This window comes from Nymphaea colorata, chromosome 6, assembly GCF_008831285.2.
Source record: "Nymphaea colorata isolate Beijing-Zhang1983 chromosome 6, ASM883128v2, whole genome shotgun sequence".
Taxonomy (NCBI): domain Eukaryota; kingdom Viridiplantae; phylum Streptophyta; class Magnoliopsida; order Nymphaeales; family Nymphaeaceae; genus Nymphaea; species Nymphaea colorata.
Genome location: NC_045143.1, coordinates 5,974,091 through 5,998,538, shown reverse-complemented (window position 1 = coordinate 5,998,538; position 24,448 = coordinate 5,974,091). Strand labels below are relative to the sequence as shown.

At 38.9% G+C, this 24,448-nt stretch overlaps 3 protein-coding genes across 5 annotated transcripts; 1 reads left to right on the top strand and 2 right to left on the bottom strand.

The window, feature by feature from the left end:
• LOC116256788 (DEAD-box ATP-dependent RNA helicase 10) lies at nt 1-8,011 on the top strand. Of its 3 annotated transcripts, XM_031633274.2 has the most exons (15): nt 1-162; nt 238-294; nt 876-1,017; nt 1,374-1,506; nt 1,928-1,997; nt 2,400-2,462; nt 2,925-2,999; nt 3,264-3,383; nt 4,996-5,037; nt 5,125-5,199; nt 5,352-5,498; nt 5,587-5,724; nt 6,941-7,052; nt 7,143-7,231; nt 7,617-8,011. In XM_031633274.2, exons 3-15 carry the CDS (start codon nt 885-887, stop codon nt 7,725-7,727), a joined length of 1,308 nt encoding a protein of 435 aa, XP_031489134.1. In that variant the 5' UTR covers nt 1-162; nt 238-294; nt 876-884; the 3' UTR covers nt 7,728-8,011. The 3 variants fall into 3 exon arrangements, with proteins under 3 accessions (XP_031489134.1, XP_031489133.1, XP_049934440.1); XM_031633273.2 differs by lacking the exon at nt 238-294 and having other exon boundaries at nt 30-162; XM_050078483.1 differs by lacking the exon at nt 1-162 and having other exon boundaries at nt 274-310.
• A 3,072-nt stretch (nt 8,012-11,083) lies between these two features.
• LOC116255659 (serine acetyltransferase 5-like) lies at nt 11,084-12,361 on the bottom strand. The gene has a single exon (XM_031631550.2). It carries the CDS (start codon nt 12,315-12,317, stop codon nt 11,397-11,399), a length of 921 nt encoding a protein of 306 aa, XP_031487410.1. The 5' UTR covers nt 12,318-12,361; the 3' UTR covers nt 11,084-11,396.
• Nucleotides 12,362-14,366: 2,005 nt separating this feature from the next.
• Nucleotides 14,367-22,191, bottom strand: LOC116255658 (protein HEADING DATE 3B-like). The gene is made up of 4 exons (XM_031631549.2): nt 21,695-22,191; nt 19,809-20,845; nt 15,696-15,747; nt 14,367-15,616 (listed from the first exon to the last, which is right to left on the bottom strand). Exons 1-4 carry the CDS (start codon nt 21,920-21,922, stop codon nt 14,567-14,569), a joined length of 2,367 nt encoding a protein of 788 aa, XP_031487409.1. The 5' UTR covers nt 21,923-22,191; the 3' UTR covers nt 14,367-14,566.
• Between the last annotated feature and the right edge of the window lie 2,257 nt (nt 22,192-24,448).

Here is a 24,448-nt window from a genome sequence, read left to right as displayed (position 1 = left end):
CCCGCCACCCCGGAGAAACCCTCGCACCTTATACCCTCGCCCTTCCCTTCACCACCCTCTGTGCCCTCCCACGAGTTGTGGCTGCTGCCTCGACGAAAAGCCGTGCCCGCCCGGCGTCGGCCTGTCTGCCGAGAGTCTCGCTGTCCACCGGTCGATCGCTGCGTCAGTCACTCTATCTCTCTCTTTCTTTCTCTCATCCTCCTCCTCACTCTTCAGTTTTCTTTCTTTCTTTTCCAGAGTTGGCGCTTTTTGTTCGCCGTCGCCAGTGCCAGCGGCTGCCGATTGTTAAAAAAGGCAACTTTCGCTGAGTGTAGGAGTTCCTCATATGAAGTTTTCTTTAGTTGTTTTAAACTGCGGGCAGCGGGATTGCCCACGTCCTACATCTGTGACTTCATTGTCACTCTATTTGTTCTGTTTTTTGCGATTGTATGTGTGTAAAAATTATTAATAAAAAAGGTTAGTAGCACTTCAGGGTTTAATTTTAGATTAAGCAGCCTTCAAAATCCAACTGTGAACTATATTGAAGAATCTTCAGACTCCCACCTTGTGATTTTACTATAGTGATAATTTTGCTAATCATGGAAATTTCAGTAAGCATGTTAATTTGAAATAGTCAGTGGTATTCTCCCCCTCCCTTTCTCTTTGTTGTTTTTTGGTTGATGACTGTGGTGGTTTTTTGGGCTATTAAAATTTTGTTTTACTTCAATTGCCTGTTTTTCGAAAGATTCTTCGAAGACAGATTTCTGACTATTTTTTGGGACCTAATGGTATAAGCCAAGAACTGTATAAATCTCTGCATATTATATGCTTCTTAGAGTACTATCGCATGGTTTGCTGATGCTTGGTGCTGAATTACTCTAGGTTTGGTGCTGCAGGATTTGAAGATGGAAAGTGAGACTGGAGATTTAACTTTTAAGGGGTTAGGTGTATGTGAGGAACTACTAGCTGCATGTGAAAATTTGGGGTGGAAAGTCCCCTCAAAGATTCAAGCGCAGTCGATTCCACATGCTCTTGAAGGTCTCTCTCCTTTCCAATGGATGTTTTTTCATATTGTGTTTGCTTGGAGCCTTTGACCAAAGGTGTGCATATCTGCACACTGTTATGTGAGATAGTAACTAGAAGACTACTTGTTGTAGAGTTTATTTAGAACATTGCTCTCAACAAATGCAGGCTGGTCATTGTTCGAGATTTTAATCGTTCATCTTACCGTTAACTGGGTTTTCTTTCTTCTAATATATGTACTTGTGGATCTTACTTGGGATGAATGCAAATGATGGGAGATTTATGTGCAATCTTTCTTCAAGCATGCACTAACCCGTCTAGACTTGGGCTGCTGAGAATTTACCTCGTTTGCACAAATTCTGTAACTGCAGGTAGAGACATTATTGGGCTTGCAGAAACAGGTTCAGGCAAAACTGGAGCTTTTGCTATTCCCATTCTGCAAGCACTTCTGGAATGCAAAGGGCAACCAGAAGCATTTTTTGCTTGCGTGCTTTCCCCAACAAGGTATGATCTGTCACTTGTTATAGTTGCTTCAGTTAGTTATTCACTTATTTGTGTCGTTAAGAGCTTGACAATGCCCAACCTCATTTAGTTTTGGATGGTGCCAGCCCCACACTAAAGTCTAAAACAAATAAAAATTAAAAAAACAAAGAAGTGGCACCAAATTGTTAAAGTATGAGAAGGAATGAAATATGGTAATAAATATTATGTGTTATGCTATCATGGTAATTCAATTCTTTTCAGTATCTCAGATGTATTGAAATTTGTGGTAAGCTATGTAATTATATACTTCTGTTTTTGCTTTATTGTTGCAATGTTACTTTTGACAATCTTTCACAAAGCATAAAAGTGACATTTGTGCCAGTGATGCTTCCATAAACCAGTTTGATATTTTCCCTTTCTTGGTGTGTTCTGCTTGTATCAGGGAATTGGCAATTCAAATTTGTGAACAATTTCAAGCTCTAGGATCGGGCATTGGTTTAAGATGCATATCAGTAAGTTCTTTCATTTGCTGTTGATGACTTTCATGGATATTAAGTATTCATGACAGATTTCATGTTTTGAATTCTATTATATGAAAGTCCACCATGAACTCTATCCTAGTCTGACATCAATTGCTACTCTTTTATGAATAACATAAACTCTGTTAAAGTTGAGGGGCATTCAAGTTTGCTGCCATGGTCATATCGCTTAGGTTTCAGCTAGGATTTAGACACTATAGGGCACTTGAGCACGATTCATGAAAAGTAGTTGTATGTAAGCCTCTAGTCAGCATTAACCTGTCAAGGATGGATTCATGTAGCTTTCTCCATTTTTTAAAAGACAATCAGTTTCTAAGTAGTAGTGGGATTTTATTGGCTGATTGTTAATAATTCCTCTTAAACTGTTTTCTGCAGATTGTTGGAGGTGTTGATATGAATGCTCAAGCAATTTCACTTGGGAAAAGGCCTCATGTTTTGGTATTCCTTTTGTCATTTCATTACATCACATTTTTATTTTTATAATATTTAATGGAATATAACTGAATGTTTGAATCTAGCTTTGATCGCAACTTTGCACAACCTCAGTAAAGTTCTAGATTACGAGCAATAGTTGTTCGATTACATAGGCTGGATAGGTTTCAGGTGGCTTCCAGATACAATGTTTTGTAAAAAATTTGAGAACCATGAGGTGATGTAATAGATATAGGGCATAGTAGCAACTCATATCTTGTCATCATTATTATATATGTCCTGTAGTTCTCTACATGTGATATAGCTTGCTATCTATTATGGTTGGAAAATGGTGTGTTTATTGAAAATTTCTTTGTTTACTGATATTGTGATAAGTTGAACTGAAAGGCTTTTGGCCTTTAAGAGAACGTTACTAGGCATTTATGTTACATATGAAAAATCTTACAGTTTCCCATGATCTCTGTGTAGGTAGCCACTCCTGGGCGTTTGGTGGATCATCTTAAGAGTACAAAAGGTTTCAGCCTTCGGACACTGAAATACCTGGTATTGGTTTTTCCTTGCGTCTTTTAGAGGAGAGAAGCAGGTTTTTTTGCACTTTTGGAAATAGTTTATTTCGAAATTTCAATATTCAGTTGCTTTCTCTGGCTCCACATCCACGGAGGAAGAGAGAGAGAGAGAGAGCATGTGTGCACATGAAATTGAAGTGTGTTGCATACATGTATTTTTTTTTTATGCGCCTGTATGTGTTATCTGTGTGTGAGAGAGAGGTGTTTGCATCTTAACCAACTGGTTACGTTTCTTCTACAGGTCTTGGATGAGGCTGACAGGTTGCTGAATATGGATTTTGAAAAGGAAATTGATGAAATACTCAACAATATCCCCAAGGAGAGAAAAACATACTTATATTCAGCTACAATGACAAAGAAGGTTCTTGTGTTTTTTTTCTACAACTCTTCCCTCCTCAAGTACTAATTTTTTAGTAGACTCTTAGTTTGATTTCTCGACACAAACACCTAACAATTGATGTTTTTCTTTGTTTGATCAACACAAACTGAGCATCCAATGCAGGTCTTAATATTTTTTATTGTGCCAAATACCTCTTTTTACTGCTTTGTTGAGTTTCTTAGAATGAAAGCCATAGGGAGGTGGTCCTCCCCTGAAATATTGGAAAACAAATTTTATATATTGTAAAAAAAATGTCTGGTTCTGCCATCTGAGCATAGGAGTTCATTTTCTCTTGCAATGAGAGAGACATATTTTGAATGTGTAATTTAATTTTGTGAGGGAAGTACCATCTATGGAACCAAAAATTAAGTATTCCAAAATGGATCCAACCGAAGAGGTCTTGCATCTATAGAATTTCAATGGGGATCAAAGTTCAAACAGCCATGTACATGTGGTTGTTTGCTTCTGTTGGTTAGTAGAGTCTCATTATTTATTTGGAGGAAGTGTTGATTGCACATGGGGTTATTTTAGGAGCTGCCTGATTCAAGATAAAAGTTCTGCTTGTGGCAAAACTTGAAGGGGCCCCTAAAGGATCCTATGACCTTTCTAAGCTAAGTACGACTGTAACATACAGGAAGTCCATTAAGCTTTTCCCTTACTTTCTTATTGGAAGACTAACCAAACCTAATGAAATGTTTCCCCATCCTTAGTTCAATAGCCAGGGCAATTCATGTAAAATGCTGATTTAGCTACTGGTCTAGAACTTGTAGACCTATACGATGTCGATTCACTCGGGAGTAAAATCCACTTTGAACTATCAAGACAATTGATCGATTGGCTGTTCTGAGCTCGTCATAATGAGAAGTAAGACCGGCCGATCAAGAAACGAGTACCTATAACTATAAGAAAGCCAGTTGCTTGGGAACCATGAATCCAAAATAGTGGAAGGTCCTTGAAAGGCCGTGCAACCTTAACAGACAACTTTTGCATGTCAAACTTTTTGACTTGTTTGATTGATAGGAAAAAAGAAGCAAAAATTTCTTTCAAGTTTGATTATTCTAGTAATTTTTCTTTTTGAGAATTCATAAAAATGAAAATGCTAAGGCAGGGCACTATTGCTACCTTGCGAAAAACTTTATCTGTTGTCAGTGAAGGATAATTTTTTTTGCCAAAATTTAGTAAAATCCAGCAAATGATAAAACTTTTGCAGCTTTGCCAAATGCAAAACTTTTTCCTAGTTATCAAACAGGCTTTGTTACATGAGGTAAAATTATATATTGATCTTATGGTGATTAATGTCAATGATTGATGTCATCTTTCTGATGTGTATTTGACATGAATTCAAGCATGAAGACCTGCAACAAGTGCTTTTTTTTTGCCCTTAACAAATAATATAATTTTATGTTGGACCTTCCATGTTCATAGAGTGTCTAAGTTGTTTGCAGGCCTGGCTTGCGTAAGGCTGTTTTTGCTCTTTCTTATGATGACTGATTGAGAAAAGTAAATGTGCATGTAATAATGGGAAATACTGCAGATTCTGTTTTTCTTTTCTGAGGTAATTGTTTTTCTGAACAACTTGTATTGGATCATTTAGGTGGGCAAGCTCCAGAGAGCATGCCTGAAGAACCCTGTAAAGGTAAGAATCCATCTTATCTCAATGTTTGGAATATTGATTTCCACACTGTTGTTTGTTCTTAATTGTTTGCCCAACTCTTTGCTTTAGGTTGAAGCATCTTCCAAGTATTCTACTGTCGATACCCTTAAACAACAATACCGCTTAGTACCTGCAAAATACAAGGTTTCTCGACTTTTCTCTTTTGTTTCACTATGTGATTGGAGCATTCTTATGGATAATTTGTAGTGCCCAGTGATCTCTTTTTTATACTATCTTGATTTGTGAAGCAAACTAAACTTGTTCTCGTTATCTTGTCAAAATAATCTTTGCACCAGGATGCGTATCTTGTATATATTCTTACTGAGATGACTGGCAGCACATCAATGGTTTTCACTCGTACTTGTGAATCAACTCGACTGCTGTCCTTGATCCTGCGCAACCTTGGACTGAAGGCTATCCCTATCAGTGGACAGATGAGCCAGGTTGGTTTTGTCTAATGCCTGGAAATTATCTTCATGATAGATAGGGCTCTTATTTTCTTATAACATCAGCATCTGAAATCTTTGGCAGCCAAAAAGGTTGGGAGCTCTGAACAAATTTAAAGCAGGAGAATGTAACATCCTCATTTGCACAGATGTTGCAAGCCGAGGACTTGATATTCCTTCAGTTGATATGGTGATCAATTATAACATCCCATCTAATTCTAAGGTTAGCTTGGTCGATGACTCAACATCTTTTTTATGGTGCCGCATGTCCCCTTGATTTCATTCATGTTCAATTATTTCCATGTTCATTTTTTCCTTTCTATCTCTTGAAGTAGGAACAATTATAATTATATAATATGATGAGAAGAACCTATTTGTTGGGATAAAAAGATGATAATGCCATTTGGTAAGGCAAAATATATAGATCATGAGTTACTAGTTGTTCGTCCTTCTGATTCTTGTGTTCTGAAAGGCCCGACTTTATTACGGAAGGATGGTGCTATTTCTCGCCTACTAAGTTCTAGCTGACTGAGTGATTTTCAACAAGGCTGAGGGCTTCATGCTTCCTGATGGGTGGAATTTTTTCCCTGGCCTTTGTTTTCAGAGATGTTGATATGGTGTGAAAGTGATTGAAATGTGAAATATGCAGACTTCATGACTGAATCTAACTTTTGCCTCTCACATTGAGAACTGATTCTGCACTTGCAGGCAGATACCCCTTGATTTTTGGCTGACTAATTCTTGAAATGCCAATTTTATGATGTACAAGTGATTTCTTTTGTACATTTCTTCTATAACGTAGGTTTTAAATGATATGGAGTGTAACCATATCATGGATAGTTTGGATACCTGATATACTGCTGACTAGAAGAAGTACCAAAGTTTTCATACGCAAAGGAGGGTGGAGCTTATGGTGCTAAGCGCAGTTGTACTTTTCCCTATTTCCTACTTGTCCTTCTGGCTCTCATATACTTTTCCCTTTGCCTAGACTCTAACAAAACCTTCTATACTTTCCTTTCTATGTTCTTTTGTTTTTCCGGTGTTGAAACTCTATAGTCTTACTATTTCTTAATTAGTAGCTTATTACTTATTAGTTAAACTGTCAAATTTTCTTTCATTTATGTAAATTTGTGACGTCTAGATGTTTGCGTTCTTAAAAAAAAAAGTTCCAAGCAATTTGTGTTGCTGTGTCTTCACCAACTATTCTAGCATATGCAAGCAAATCCCTTTCTTGCATGCATCGGACTGCTTATTTTCTGATTATTTTGTATAGTTTTTAAAGAATCAAGGATAAGTTCTTTCTGCTCATAATTTTTTGTTATAGATGATATTTAGTTGTACCTATTTTTCTGATGCTTCAATCGGTTGTAGTCTTTATGTGCTTCTGCCTCTAGTCATTTTATATGTTCACTTACTGACAATATGAGTTGAATGTCCAGGATTATATTCATCGAGTAGGCAGAACCGCTCGTGCAGGTAGAACTGGAATTGCCATTTCGCTAGTAGACCAGTATGAAGTGGAATGGTATCTGCAGATAGAAAAGCTAATTGGTACTTAAGCAGTAACGAAGATTAGAAAAGTTCAATATGATTCCCTCCTGCCATTGTTATTCTTAGTTTGTTACTTCTTGTCTCTTTTAGGCAAGAAACTGCCTGAGTATGCTGCTGAAGAAGAAGAAGTGTTGCTACTACTAGAACGTGTTTCAGAGGCCAAACGAATTTCTCAGATGGTATTTTTTGTGTTATTTTCTAAAGCTTTTACCTTTCAGTAACCACATCCTTTGTCATGAATAAGGTTCATTCTTATTAACTGCTCTGTTGTCGACATCAATAAGTTGGTATTGCAACACTTTGTTGTCAGTCTGGACTCCAAGGTTCAACATAATCAAAGCTCCACTTCCTAGTGGTCTTGTCTTCCCACGAATGGTTACGCAGCTCAGTATTCAGATCAAATAGCTCTTCAATATTTTAGATTGAATAAAGCAATGAAATGTTCTTCTCTTTTTTGGATCATTTTTAGCAAGTTGCATTGCAATGGTTGCTTCTCTAAACAGTATCAACTGGAATAGCATTCTTTCAGCAGCATCGGAATTTTATATCTTCTGGATGGTGCAGAAAATTAAAGAAACAGCTGGAAAGAGGAGAAGAAGCGGGGGTGATGATGATGATGAAGAAGACAGACATCTCGCTTCTTTGAAGAAATCTGCAAAATCAAAGAGAAGGTGACAGCTGCAGTATTTTTTGATCTAGCACGGGAAGTTGTAGAGAAAGAAAGAGTTACTTTACCTTCAGATGTAAATTGAAGGATCGATTTAATTAGGTGATTGCACCAACTTTTTCTGTCTAAACTGTAAACCAAGTTGCGAAGCGGGCAACATGGTTCCCAGGATATCATTTTTACCTACTTGGTGAATTATCGATGTAGCAAAAACAAGGCCAACTCTAATGTGTAAACGAGGGGAATGATTGCAACAAACAACTTATGTAATTTGCCTTTTGCTTTATGTTCCTTTTGATTAGTTAAAACTTGAAACTGTAAGAAGCTTCAATTCTATTGTAGCCATAAAGCAATTTCCAAACAAGTTACATGCTATACTGAGAGCATTGAGTAGCTACCAAGTGTCACGTCTTTTCTGCACCAACTTGAAAAATAAGTTTCCAAGTTAGTTGACTCCTGCCCCTCAACCTAGTGCAGCGATAATAAGTTTGATGTCTAAAAAATTCAAATGGCACTTGAAACTAAAGCAACTGGTACTGTGTACGTCATGAAGAATCCTAGAGATCTTTTTTTAAATGCATTCAGTGTTAATACGACTAATGTCGCCGGTGTAGCTGGCCTTTGCCGAAGTTTTTTTCGTCATGGAGGTTCACCAATTTCCAAGACTGAGGAACTTTTTTGTCATGGAGGTCCACCAATTTCCAAGACTGAGGAACTTTTTTGTCATGGAGGTTCATCAATTTCAAGACCGAGTAACTACTGTCGAGAGACAAGAAGATGACATTCTCCATGTGTGCACTCTGTTGCAAACATTCAGTTGCATGACCATATGGTCAGAATTTGATAGATGTAATCTGCACAGTTTATTGAACAGGCGACGCGTGTTGATATGGTTTTGAGTCACATCACTTTTAAGGCGTAAGCAGCGAAACAAGGTTTATGATGCATCAAGAGATTAGCCATAATTTCATTCTTTATAAGAAAGTATGATCTTCAATTAACAAATATATATATATATATATATATATATATATATATATATATATATATATATATATATATATATATAAGGAAACTGAATTATAATAGCTTAAACATTTAATGAGAATTATCAGGACCTAATTTCCATATATACGAATGAAATCATCCCTCTATTCTTTTTTGCCATTTGGTGCCCAACACTTTGGCCAGATTTTTTTCCTTCGTTTGAAATTTGGCTCTGCAAATGAACTTGAAAGGCTCAAATAACTAGGTTCGAAAAACAAATTTGTCGAAATTCGATGCGTGGTTTGAATTTCATGACCCTCCAAGTTTTAATGAACTTTAAAAAATTTAAAGTTGAAGAACCTGAATCTTTATCAAACCACATCAATTTTGTTGGATTTCTATAATTTCAGACACCATGGCTGCAGATTGAATTCACGGGATTAGCTAGTCTACAACTCCCTCTCCGGGACGCCTTAAAATGGAAAAAGGATAATAAATATGAAGCTATCAAACTGTTTATCATAATACTAACATATATGTTCTTCATAATGGTGCCATATACATCAGTACTATATTTCATCTTCAGATTGATTAGGAACTAATTGCGTGGTTATCCGTCATACTATCTGTACCTATAAAATTGAAAGAAGAGGAAGGAAAACCCCCAAGTTTCTGGTCGAGACAACCATGAGTGCTAGTACGTTCTGCAATGTTTTTTTGCTCAATGAAAATTGTTCAGTGGCATAATAGGGTTCACCTAATCCCAAAACGGACATCCCTGCTGAGTGGACTTCAGGTCAGGAGTTCACCATCGTAGAATTTCTTTTTGTTTCCCGTGCAAATGATGCAGTAGTTGCGGGTTCCCATCTTGTTTCTTTAATCATTAAAGAAAATAAAAGTTCAAACGTCGATATCACACAACTTGGGGAAATTGCAATGTAATCTCTTGAAGTTTCTCCAGAAAGCTACGAAATTATTGGCTGCCAATTTAACGAGTAGTGTGCCGTGCACCAACTTGTTTATATAATTGTTTGTGTATGTGTGTGTGTGTGTGAGAGAGAGAGAGACTGAGAGAGAGAGAGTTTTGTGCCTGCTTGCCAAAATTTTTGGATCTACCACTATTTAGAAGGATGATGTTCCGGTAGAAGTTGAAAAGAACAGGACTCCTAACACTCTCTAGAGTGAGGAGTAGAAAATAAACCCCATAAAACAAAAAGATTTATGTGGTTCAAAAGACTTAGTCCTACATCCACCACATGGTACACTAGCTTCACTGTTCCAAAAGTATATATATATATATATATATCGAGAGAGGGTTCACCTTTAACTACAAAAGCCTTACGCAATAGGGTAATAGCGGTGAAATACAACAATACCTCTGGATACCCAAACCACAGTATTTGGATATAAAACAGTGGGCAGCCCATCAAATTGGGATCGGACTCCACAATCCAACAAAAGGTGCTAATATTTTTAGGAAAAGAGAACTTGTTGTTCTTGTTGTGACGTGGGACGCCTTAGCACTTTACTAGTATTGAGCCTGAACATGCAATATTGCTAAGGACCTAGAGCATTAGAATTTTAACATTAAATTAGATCATTAGCTGAAACGAGAAAGAAGGTCGATTGAAACCTGATAGATGGTTAAGAATTTTAACTTTTGGATTTATTCCTCATACAGATCACAGAGATCCAGATAGAACCCCATTAGCTGAATGGACTCTAGCTAGAAACCTAAAACAAAAAAAACAACCGAGTTCTAATTTGCAGAAAACTACCTGGCTCACCTAGCAGCTTGTGTAACATCCCATGAGGTTTCTGTTCCCCATCAGGGATAAGGATTCAGACTCATGGAAGGGCACATGAACTGATGGGTTTCAAGAGCTCATAAGATCCTATTACTTGGTGATAATCACAGGTTACCGTTATTATAAGATAAAATGTCTTTTAAATCCAGTACCATGATCAGTATAGGTGCAATGCGCAATTAATTAAATTTGAAAGATATATTATTTAATTGATACGACTTCCAGCAACTCAAATTACCTCACTTTTCCATCCATTCTCCAACTTTATAAATATAAAGCCCTGAAACGTTTCAACCTACCAGTGCCTACACCAAGCAATTTTCTTGCACTTTCATTGCCATAACGCTGGTGATAAGAAAATAATTGAAATTACTAAAGTTTTTCATAGGCACCTAACATAGTTGAAATGCGCATAACTTCACCAGTACAAGAATGATTTTGCTTTATCAAAAGGAATGCAAGCTCGTATGTGATTTAAAACTCATGACATCTCCAACTTGATGACATTAACAAAGTGGTTTACCACGAAGTTTTGCTCACCCATAATTGTACAAACATCACATCAGACGTCAGAGAAAACATGTCATTATCATTAACATATCTTCTGTGTCATCACGACAATTGATTATGTTTACACAACAGAAACAGCAAAATCATAACCTGTCTGCTTCCTCTGGATTGAGGAAGTTAGACTAAAAGAAGGAACCAAAACACAAACCAGATTTAAGTATTCTGCTTCTGGCATCACTTGAATCGCTACCAAGTTCATGATTTTCCTTTTTTCGGATCAAAGGAAACTTTGAAAATAAGAAAACCTCCAGCAAGCACCGGTCGATCGACCAAGACTTACGAGAACAGCACCATGAAAGAACTGATCATGTTTTAGATCACCTGGTCTCTGGACTCTGACCATTGGACAACGAAGGAAGTGTGATCCATGCTCTCCCCAGGAGCATCACTGTGCGCGACCGGGTTTCCTTTTCCTCCGACCACCCTAGCCGGGTTCCCGATTGCAGTAGTCCAGGCCGGCACGTCGGTCAGCACCACCGAGCCAGGGCCGATCTTGGCCCCCTCTCCGATCTTGACATTTCCGACTAGGGTGGCTGCCGCACCGATCAGGACTCCGTCGCCAACCTTCGGATGCCTGTCACCAGCCTGCTTACCGGTCCCGCCAAGCGTGACATGGTGCAGCAGTGACACATTGTTTCCGATGACGGTAGTTTCTCCGATTACGATTCCGGTGGCGTGATCGAGTAGCACTCCCGAGCCGATGCAGGCACCGGGGTGTATGTCCACGGCGAAGACGTCGGAAATTCGGGACTGGAGGGAGAGCGCGAGAGAAGGGCGGTCCTGGAGCCAAAGGCGGCGCGTGACGCGGTGAGCTTGGAGAGCGAGGAAGCCCTTGTAGTAGAGGAGGCAGTGGGAGTAGGAGCGGCAGGAGGGGTCGCGGAGACGGACGGCCTTGAGGTCTGCGACGACGGCACGCCGGACGTCGGCGTTGGTGAAGGACTCGAAGAAGAGGTTGTACAGGAGAGTGGGGAGTAAGGTGGAGGATGAGAGCTTGTTGCCCAGGTGGAAGGCAAGACAGTGCATGAGTGATGGGTGGGAGAGGACGGTGGAGAAGAGGAAGCTGGCCACGGCAGGCTCTGCTTGCGCGTCCTGCTTGGTCTCCTGCTTCACTTGTTCCCACAGCCATGTCTCCTCCGACCTGTTCACCGCATCATCGGCTTCGGCAGACGGAAGGCGGTTGTTAGATAACCTGTTTGACATCAAGGAAGATGCTTCTTCTTCCGGATGCATCATTACCCTCAACCTGTCTCTCTTTGGAAACGTAGAAATGTTTCTGACTGGACAACCATATATATATATATATATATATATATATATATATATATATATATATATATATATATATATATATAGAGAGAGAGAGAGAGAGAGAGAGAGAAAGAGAGAGAGAGAGAGAGAGAGAGAGAGAGAGAAGGGTAAATACTAGAACGAGAAACAATATCAGTCTTTGATCTTTCTTAGATCGGCAACAAAAAGAAAAAAAATGCTGTCGCTGCCGGACTGCGTGATGTTTTTGAATGGTTAAAAATTTTTAACCTGTCGGTAAAACTATAGTAAACTGTTGGTAATGCTCTTATGGTTAAAAGACCTTTAGTGACAGTGCAAACTGCAAAGCGTTTAGCCCTCCCACAACAGCTAGCAGTTTGCTGATTTCGATTCCATTATATATATATATATATAGCATGAGTTTTCTTTCTTACAACAATGTTACTAATGAAAGTGATTTTTCCAACAAAGAATTTTGAACGCGTGGTTTTTAGTTTTGGTGTTGGATGAGCCGTCCATTTTACTATTGCTCAAGAAGCACATTTTTAGCAAGAGATGCTCATCTCCGAATCATTTATAAGGTGACAGCTGCAAGTTTGGCTTAAGCAAAAACTGTTTTGCTAGAAGTTACAACTTGGGAGCCTGAATCCATCTTTCTAGAACATAAATTGTTTGAGATATGTACTTTATATACTGAATTTCGTTATTTTTTTTCATTTTTCTCGTTTGTTTTGTCAACTCATACTACAGCTGTAAGTTGTTGATACCCAATGTACGACAAAGATTTATTATTGGTGATAAAATATTTATGAATGAGACTTCAAAAGAACATAATTTTTTGGTCGAAGACACCAAGAGAGGCTTCATTTTTTGTGTTTCTGATCATGCAAAATCTACAGTATTTGGTTTGGATTCTGAGATCTCAGTTTGGAGGGAGTTTATGGAAGGTCGCCTATCCATTGATGCCAGAATGCAAAGCATAGGGTATCGGTTGGCTTAGCAATGCTACTTATGTGAGACTGGCAGGGGGGAAACTTTCCCACCTGACCTTCAGCTGAAGCAAAGTTGAACATATTTGGGGGAAAGTTGTCTCAGCTTTTGGGCTTCAGAACTTTCAGCCAGCCACAATATCTGAGGGCTTGCTATGGTGGAGCAGCAGAAAATATAAGAGTAAGACGTTACTTAAATGTTGGAAGAACTGCTTCCACATTTCATATGGAGATATACCTCTTAGGCAAAGTAGAAGGATCATCATTCTTGCCAGTACCAGAGGAGATATACCTCCATGAGACTGAAGCCCCGCACCTCTACCCTCGGGGTTCAGTGCTCCTTCGTGACCTAGGTGAGATGCGGGTGGCCTACGCCTGAGGTCCATGATCCGCTTTCAGTAACTGAAGGTCTTAATGGATGTAAATTTTGGAGCCAGCTGCTCGAAGGTTGGAACCCTTTCCAGGAACCTTTTGCAATGATCACATCTGGTGGTCCCTGTTTTTTGTCATGTAAATATCTCCCCGTTTTTTTTGTCTTAGTAAATGAAGGGGGGCTGAATCCCCAGCAGCCGTTCTCCGGATATCTCAGTTAAGTTGTCAGCCCAAAGCACAATCCTCCGGCAGGATTCCACAATTGTCGGCTGCATCCACAGAGAAGATTGCAAGGGAGTTGTGATGACCTTGTGTCTAGGCTCAGTCCATTGCTACTGGAGTTGTGATGACCTTGTCTCAAGTCTCAGTCCTTTGCTACCTCGTCTCAAGGCTTAGCCCTTTGCCACTGCCACACTGATAAAAGTGGATATGCCAACAAATAATGATTTTCATAAGGCTTGATCCAAGTATTCACAGAGCCCATTCCTTGTCCAGGCCCATGTAACATGCTGAACAAAAGCAAGTATCACAAATAACTAGCACAAATTTGCAAAACGTTTAGCAAGAAGCAACAAACGTAGATCAAGAGAATAGGCTTCTTGCTGGCATGCCTTGATAAAACCCAATTTTCTATCTAATTCCTGCACTCCCAAAATTTGATTCAGTACCACAGAAATGCTTTCCATCTGTATATCTTATGACAAACATCCAGTTACATAATTTATGCCAAGGCAAACAAAACAATTACACACAATATTACACTAGCTTACAAGTATTGACAGGATCCTGCGAAAGGATAGGTTTGAGACTTCGACGAAATAACAAAACAGTTTACCCTTTAAGAAATGCTAATTGTTACAACGAGTCATACCGTTGCCGCTCCTTCTGAATTGACCGAAATATTCTTGCTGCAGACTCTGATGCGGTCAAAGGATTATGTGGCACGACTTTGATCACTCTACTATGATGCTCGCCACTCTCTGCATGTCCCCTCCTATCCAGATTGTCCACTGCCGCTGGAGTTTGGGGAAGAAGCTGTACAGAATCCCGTCCCTCAGATGCCTGACCTGCTGCCTCCTTCATCTTCTCAAAACGGATGCTTGGAGTGCTTGCAGAACTCCCTTGGAATTCGCTCTCCTTGCGGGCCTGGAATTTTACATTGTGACAGGAGAATGCATCGCCCTTTCGGCTGGACATGTTGCAGGAGCCTCGAGAATGCATGTTCATGTTAGCCTCTGCAGCTGAGGACTGCTCGGCTTGACTATGTGACAGGTTACCAGGGGGGGCATTAGCTTGTTCACAAGGCATCCTACCAGAAAGCATTGGGTTAACAACATCAACGCCGTATGGTGGAAAGTAGCCTTGTGCACCTGGTGGTAAAATTGCAATGCCACCCTGTTGGGACGGTGGGAGCACATAAGCCGAATTATTTAAGTCACCGATGACAGGAAGACCTAAAGGGGTACAAGTACTATAAACCGGAGACATAAGTCCACCAGCAGGAGGACATGGGCCTGCAATAGGCTTGTAGATAAGCCCCTCCGAAGGAGACATAACAGGGACTAGCCACTGAGTACCCATTGGAGGAAAGCACCAAGCTGTATTTCTGCCATCAGCAGCCGCTGGGTCCTGCGGACCATTACAATGTCCATTGCTCGATGCTTGATTAGTAAGTTCTTTTTTCGTAATGCCATCACCAACAGATGAAACTGGTTTCCCTGCAGTTGGAAACTTGGCAGTCTCGCTAACTTCTGGAGGCACTTCGTTCTGTTTGACAATTGGTGGTTGTGGTTTTGAATTCAAATCAGAAAGAATTTTACTATCTGCTGCCTTTTTTGATGGAATTGTCAAGTACAATTCATCCTCCAGTAACAAGTGTGGAGACCCAGCAAATAATTTCTGAACCTGCTCATAGAAAATGTAGCTAGGGATGATGTCGTTTCCAACAAAAAAAGAAAATGGGAAGGAAGGTTAAGAAATTGACCTTTATTAACCTATGCAATTCAAACACTTGAACAGAAAAGAGCCTCTGTTGGCTGTCACAGAATATGGAAACAGATTAGATCAGGTCTGCAGTTGGTAGTTACTGTCCCACCACCAAAGGAAGATCAAAAGGTTAATAACACAGGAAACCAAAAAGATGTTCACAGAGTATAAATATCAGACAGAATTATGGGAAAGTTCGTCTGTTCCACAAAAGCTGGAAGCACACAAGAAACAAGTTTCACATGGCATTACAACAGAGAAGTTAGCAAGTGCTGCTTAAAAGGTGACGAAGAGCTGATATGAGTGGAGTTGATCTTTAGATAGATTCATTTTGGAATTATTTTAGTTGTTTTCATTGTGGCTGGACCTTCTATTTGGTCCGTCTTGGATCCAAAAGATCCAAATTGTTTACAAGCCCTATTTAAGGGCATGTGAGTTCTTTCAAGACATTATTGAAGAGATCAAGAATTATTGTCCTAATTTTCCTTTGTTAATTCCCTTGCCTTTATTTTCTTTCATTCAATTTGTGTTCTATTTTCCTTCAATCCGCCTTTACGCAAGGAATAGACCAACTCTAATCACTGTGTTAAAGGGTGTAGTCAAACCAAAAGCCTTTCAACGAAATGCAATTGGGAAGCTTGTTTACCAGATCTTCGTTTGTAAGAACCACAAAAGAAATTAAAAAAGAAATCTTCAAAAAACTGAACAGCAAATGAAAGGCTTAATGTAGATATTGAGTGGTGTAAGGCTAATCCATTGGAAAAGGCTCTACTCAAAAAGAAAATGGGGTTCAATGAAATCTTGAGCCAGGTTATAGTTTGATCACTTGTTAACACTTATAGCAAACTTTTCCTATTATATGCCAAGAACGTTTGCCTGCACAGATTTTCATGAAGGGGTTCCTGTGGAACATCCCTTACCTGTCCTAAACAGTCAAACCAAAAGCATGCAATAGGGAAGCTTCACTTATAAGAACAACACCACAAATAAAACAAACAAATCAAAAAATCCTGATAGAGCACTACAGAGAACCCCTCTTATGTGCAATAAGGGAATAACAAGCCACAGCAGCCTACTGACAAGGAAAACATACAAATCTACATAGAAGTGCTCCTGCTCCATCCAAGGTAGATGGTACATCTAGGATGAACTTTTAGATCATCTTTAGCGCTAACAAGCCATCCACTACTTTAGTTTCTGATCTGGAAAAGTAATTGTCTTCCATGTACCTCACCTTTCGTACAAGGATACAGAAAAATTCAGCTGCAGAAGTTCAGCCATTAATCTCAAAGACAGTAATTCTCAACTAATACAGAACCATACAACACCTATATTTAAAGCTTTTTCAGTAGAATGAACTTGTGGATGATCCAGTTAAAGGAAAGAATCCAGATATCAGGCCCCATATTTCTTGCAAATGATGCTGGCATCAAAATCCAAAACCTACGCTTCTAACCATGGAACTCATAGTACTCGTTGTGCGTCTCTCACCAGCTAGTTCTCCATTCCTCAATAAGAACCGCTTCCTGTCACCTAATCAGGCTCTACTAGCAATAGATCATTGACCCCAATGAGACCGTAACAGTTGCATAACCTATTTTGCACTCCCACAGCCTTCAGCAGAGTCTCGTGACACTTAATATTGTTGTTCATCATTCATCACATATTCATCACTTAATATTTCAATGGCAGAAGAATAATTTTCTTACCTACTCAATCTTATTTCCTTTTCCTCTTTTAATTTCTTGTCCATGCAAAAGCAACTTTTTACTCCTCAACCTCATTCTTGACTCTACCCGACTTTTTTTCGCTTTTTTTTTTATTATTTCTTGTCCATGCAGAAGCAACTTTCTTCTCCTCAAGCTCATCTTGACTGCACATTGATGCTCAATGATGGATTAATTCCAGATAGATATACCTGCCTAAATAGATGCAGCAACCAGTCTGTAACTAAATTTCCATCTCAAAAAATTGCTTGCCCCAGGAAGAAAGAGCAAGAGAAAAGAAAATAAACACTACAAGTAAGTAACATGATATAGAATGGCCACCTTCCAGCATTATTATTGAAGGAACAAAAACTGACTCCAGAGAATTCATTTGGCACCATATAAAGTAATAAATGAGGAGCGACTGATGTTCCTGTAGAACTGACATACCAAAATCCTTCATTGGGAACCTATAACCGACTTTCTGAACTTCCAATTCTAGACATCTTGCCTACAAAAACAAGAAAGTAGCTGTTCTTGGGGTATTACAACCGTTGGACACTAATATGCACTTAGCCTTTCAAGGAGAAATATAAACAAATGAAGAATCTGGCCAAAATCTCAAGCCAAATCATTAGATCCCAGTTTGGCATGCCTTCTCTATGATCAAGACTGTATGTGGCAGTTTAGGACAGCTAAAAAGATAGTCCACAGGAACCCCCTTCATGAAATCTATGCAGGCATACATTCTTGACATATAACTGGAAAACTTGCTAAGAGTGTCAAAAAGAGATCAAACCATCCATATTGCTCTATGCATATAACCTGGCTCAATATTTTATTGAATCTAACCCATCTTCTTTTTTAGTATATCCTTTTGCAGTGAAGTAGCCTTACACCACTCAATACCTACATTACGCATTTCATTTGCTCTTGCAAAGCAGCTTCCCTTCACATTCTTGTGTTGCCTATCAACCAACCCAGCACTAAACAATTCATGTAGCTTGATTTCCTAAGTACATGGCTTTAGTCCGCCAAGGATCCAACAGGACTTATAAAGAAGATTTATCCACAAACAACAAAAGGAAACAGAAAGAATGCGCTATAATGGGTGCCTTCATTTGAAAGGCATCTGGGGATCATTTTAATACATGGAGTCACCTACGTTTATTGAGAGAAAAACTTCAAACGTTAATACCCATAGGCTGCATTCTGTTCCATTAGGACCAAGAAGAACATTACCAACCCACACACTTTAGCATAGTGGCAGCAGACTTTGAAATAATTAATTGTTACAGATGTACTTGATCCTTTACAATGACAAATAGATACTTTTAAGTTTTAAGTGATAAATACAGCTGAACATGACCGGTAGTAGTAGGCAGGTTTTTCCATATTAGTCAAGGATTACTGCGAGACATTGTAAATGAAGAGCGTACAAGGCTGTCTACCTTAGCAAGAAGACCAAAAACTGGATTCAAGATTGGACCAAGTCAGAACATAATAGGATGTATTATCATTTTCAAAAAAGCCAAAAACCAGGATATTATAATGCAATCGTGTAATGAAGATTTGGGGTCTAAGAACCACAAATACACAACAACATGCATTTGCAGATATGCATGCACACACACACACACACACACACACACACACATAACTAATATTATTGGTCCAGCAGCCAGGATTAGATTTGAACAAATGAAAATAAGCTCATTTAAGTGCTACAAAGGAAAGTGTATCGCTTCCAATTACATCAGACTGTATCACTTACTCAACCTAACTGGTCTGAAGGGTCATGGTAGATAAGGTTGATAGATACATTCTCCAGTCTGACTAGATCATATAATATGATACAACTCAGAGAAGGATCCACTAAGAAGCCCACAAGGCAAATTATGGACATTGTGATCATCAAATCCATTAACAACATGAACACAAGGTAACTACAGGAAAAGAGCAAATCAGTATACCAGCTCATGCACTAATTGTAGTCATAAGTTTATATACAAGAAACAATGATTTCCAGAAATTTGATGAAACCGTAACAGATAGAAACTGAGATAAGCATGAATACCACATAAATAGCAGAATAGTGTACAAGGTTGCATGACCGACCCTTTTGAAATTTTTTGATATTTGTGTGGTAGGACATGTTTAAGTCTTTAGGATAACACCAAATCACTCAAGATAAAATTTTCACGTTTAGACTCTGGAAAGCCATCTACATGCATGAACTTGAGACCCTCATACATGTGAAAGCAACTGTTTATAGAAAAGTTAGCTCTACCGATGTGTCAAAAAAAAATAATTTAATTAATTCAGATACTTTGAAAATGAGCCAGAGGTTGAGACTGTAGTCAGATTCAACTGAAACTGCAAGTTGGTAGAAGATGGATACTCACTTTACCATTGCTCTTCTTGCTTTCCAGAATTGCTTTGGACCGATGACCCCTACAATGTCATCAGGAGATATTTCCAGGCCTGACACTGTGTCCAGCATGGATGTTTCAGATGCATCATCATTTCTATCTTTATCACCTGGTTGCACTTTACCACTTGTTTTATTTTCACTAGGACTTTCATTGCTATTAGCAGGTGATTCACTAGATGGGTGTTCATTTCTTATCTTCAAGAAGCCTCCTCTTTCAGACATATCAATATCAGTCTTGCTTCTGGCCTTGGTTGAGGCTTCATTACTGCAACCATTGTCACCCAATGGTCGTTCACACCTAGAGTCTGGACAAGAGCCTGGTTCATTACACATTGATCCTACACCATTTGAAGGACCACATAGACGGTCTCGACTAAGTGAGCATTTCACATATCTAGGCCGTTCTGAAAGTATTACTTCTGCAAGTGGAGTTGATGCAATCTTCTCAATGGAATGTACAGCAAGCCCAGATCCATTTTGTTTCCCTTCAGCTGGACAGTTTGCATAATCAGCAGGATCGCCAGAAGATATTAACTTTTTGCTCAAGTTATTTGATTTTTTTCCAGATTTATCTTCAGATTTCTGCATTTCCGTTGCACAACTGCAACTATTAGCTATGTGCTTTGGAGGATTGCTGCTTTCAGTAGCAGCGCAATGACCTGAATATGCAGGAGGAAGAGTCAGATCCACTTTCTCCTTAGTTACAGTCCCAGGGTCAGCTAATGTGGGAACCATGAAATCATCATCATCTCTGTCTTTTCTCCCACCTAAGTCCCTTTTGTTGGAGGCATCATGCCGGTGAAATGAAGTGTGTTCCACTGCGGAGGATGCACGGCCAACATTTGATGCCTTAAAGCTCATGTTCTTCACAAACTTTGGTTCCAAACTGACAGACGCTGCATTACCACTTACTCCATCAGAAGAGCGTGAGTTAACCTTGTCTGTTGAATAGGATGGTGCTTTTTGGGCATAAAATGATTGAAAAAGAGTCCTATCATGACCACAGCCCTGCAAAGATGCCAAAACCAGATGTTATGGAAAGCATCAAGATCAAAACTACAAAGGCAGAAAAACAAGAGAGTATCTGAAAAGTCCTCAAAGTGAATCATGGAAATAGACTATGCATACATGGGGATAACCAAAATGTTCCTATCAACTGATTAAGGGGCTTCTCATTATTTCATCAGATTTCCTAAACTGAGCATTATTGCCATCAGATCATCCTCATAATTAAGCAATTGACTAAGCTCTCAGGAGGAAAATTATTGAAAACAGACACACAGCATAATATGACCATGGTTTACTCCAATTCTAAATTAATGATACATGAGCAGCAAAAGCAACCATGGTGACAGATATTGATAAATATGAACAAATTTTTCCACGTTCTCCATAAAAATAATTAAAGAAATAAAAATAGGTGATAACACATTCCACCTCACAGAATTAGAACAACCAAACATACAAGAAGGTTAAAAGTATGCCTAATTGCCCCTTAAATTCCTATAAATAAAATAGCTACCGCACCAATTTGCAACAATAGGCGAACCATGAAAGTATTAACATCACGCATACTTTCCCCAAAACTCCTAATGAGCAAACTGACCGAACAACGCTATACCATCATAAAATTTCACCACGATAAGAAAAACGAAGTCTGGAGGTCAAATTTTCTCAAATATTCGCGTTTCCCCAAAATTCGCGATGGTTATATCCCAAAAGGTACGAATCCCACCACCAACCAACTTCAGCTTTAGCAGAAGAAAGAGACACCATGAGGTTTCCATCAGAACAAAGCATCATAAGAAAGGACCAACCGAAATGGAAAGACGTGGGTTGCTTAAGGATGCGATTCACCTGGCTGGAGGCCGCAGGAGAGAACAGAGCCCCGTTGTTGTGAAGAGGGACGGGCGCCGATGAGGCGGATGAGCCGTACCTCTGGGAGGGGATGCTGAGCTGCTCGTAGAGAGCCATTTTGTTCCTGGGGGGAGCCCTCGGCCCTCCCTTATCCGCAGTGTCATTGACGTGCAGACGAGGGAAGAGAGGACCCATTAATTTCTCCCCGTCTTCTTTCCCACCCTTCATTCTTCTTCTTCTTCTTCTTCTTCTTCTTCTTCTACACCAGAGGAATCCAAACAACACAACCCATCTCTGGAGAAGCTCACTGCCCAAAAGGCAACGGAGGATGTGGTGGAGAGGGAGAGAGAGAGAGAGAGAATATCTAAGTGAGAGAAAAAAGAGGCATAATATCTAAGGGGGAGGAGAGAGAGAGAAAGAAGGGAGGAGCGACCAGTAAGGGAACTCGGAAAGATAGAAAGAGAGAGAGAAGGGCACAAGGGATTTGGGTGAAGGCGGTTTCGCAAATGCCAAGTTGGAAACTCATCCCTTACACGTCGCTCAAAAAGCGTGCAAGCTGGGGCCTCCCTTCCCGCCACCTACGTTGGCAGGTGGATTTAGAGAGAGAAAGAGATAGATACCGAAGCAGCAGCGTCCGATCTCCATGATCAACGGCCCCTCGAGAGGGAAACGATTGTCTCCTAAATCTCAGTCCCCATTGGTGAACTCATCTAGAGAGAGGATCGCAAGAGTTAGGTGTTCTTTGTAACGTGCCCTACTTAAAAAAAAAAAAGTGATCCTAAGACAGAGGGTTGCGGCCCCCAGTTTTTAGAAAGAGAAAGAGTATATAAATATATATATATATATAATAATTGTTTTTTATTTTCCTGACCATAGACTGTATTCCTTACAGTCTTTTTAGTCATAATACTCCAAGATTCTATTCAACCGCAGAAGATTTTTATATAGATCTACGTACTCTTAATTTTGGTTTTCATACAAATCATTTCAATTTTTTTATGACAAAAAACTTTAAGACGAAACTCTATTTAAGGTTTTTTTTTATATTTTGAATATTTAACAAAGACCAAAAATATAATTTTTCAAATCTTTATATAAATAAAAAAATTTAAATTTAAATACAAAATTTAAAAAATAAATAGGTGATCCCATGGCTCTACTCCTGCCGTGATGGTGATGTTTTATTTTGAAATTATTTTAAAAAATAATTTGCGAGCTCTGATATTTCTTAGGAGATGCTAGGTCTCCCCAAATTGTTATTAATGTTATAAAAATTGGCCTCGATTTTAATGGAATTAGCAGGGAACCAATTTGATTTAGCGGCTGATATAGAAGCGTCACGTGTCATTTTTTATTATTTTTCAAATATGAATAATTTTTTAGTCACTTCTTTTACATTTTTTCATTTATGTTTTTTAATGAATATATGTTTTGCCGAATTGGCAAGTTTAGCTGGTTTGATTCAAAAACTTATTAACTTTATTATCAAATGCTCTAGTCATTGAATTGAAGTTAGTTTTTTTTCTTCCCCTCTTCCTTCATTTATATAGAAATACGCTCAAATCAAAGGGTTTTTCAGCAGCTTTCGGTTCGGATTTTATTTTACTTAGTTTTGAATAAAAGAATGTATGGAATAATGTTAAAATATTTGAACTTTTTCAAATGTAAATGTCACAAAATTAACCTATCAAATCAAGTGGGCGGACCGACTGCCCCTAGATTTAAAAAGGAATAGTTTATGTTCAAGTTAACATATATAAAAGAAGCTTGAACTCTTTATCAACCAACTTTTCTATGGTATATCATTATCGAAGCATTTTTGCTTGTAACTTTTTTTTATGAATCTGCTACAAATATTGGAACAAATTCAGGATATACTTGGACAAGTAGTTCATTAATATATTTAGTAAGATTCATAAAACAATAACAAAATGTTCTTCATGCCGCCAATGGCGTCTTTTCAACAAAAGAAATGTTTTACATTATTGTTACCTTGCATATTAGCGAAGTCTGAGATGAAACAGTCGATTCATGTCCATTTAGCGAATTCATGGTTGACCTCAAACTGCCGATAAATATGAGCATCAATTAGCACAATATCAAATTGAATCTCACAAAAAAGCATGAAACTAAACTGGAAACGAACACCTATCATATGAAAAAGTTAATTTTCTTATATGCATGTTCCGTTTTATTGTTTGTTTTCTTGGGGCAAGGCTTTTTATATATATATATATATATAATTTGTTAGATGATTAAAAATTAAAAATTTATTACTAGAACGCAATCGAGGACAGTTCCTGGCACTTTTAACAACAACTTATGAATACTTTTAATGAAATCTTGAAACTGACACTAGACCTTTTGCCGTTAAACTAATTGGAATGTAAATGCCATATTCAATGAATCGGCTTGGTTTCACGTTCTCAATTGAAACCTGCAAGAACTAAACGCACCATTTGACACCATGAAAGCTTTACCTCCATAATTCTGAAGATCAGTTTACGTTGTAGCTCCTGCATATGAACGGCACAGCCCAAAGCCTACATATATGTATGTACACAGGGAGTCTGGAGAAAGTAACTTGCATGGAGAAGATGAAGGGCAGCAGCCGGGCAGCGGTGTTGGCGTGGTTGGTGTTGGCTCCACTGGTGCTGGCGCAGCAGGCCCAAGCATGGGCGTGGGGTTTCCCGTGGCCATGGGATGGGCCGAGGATCCAGGAGCCTGATTTGGAGCGTTTCCCTCGGCATTTCA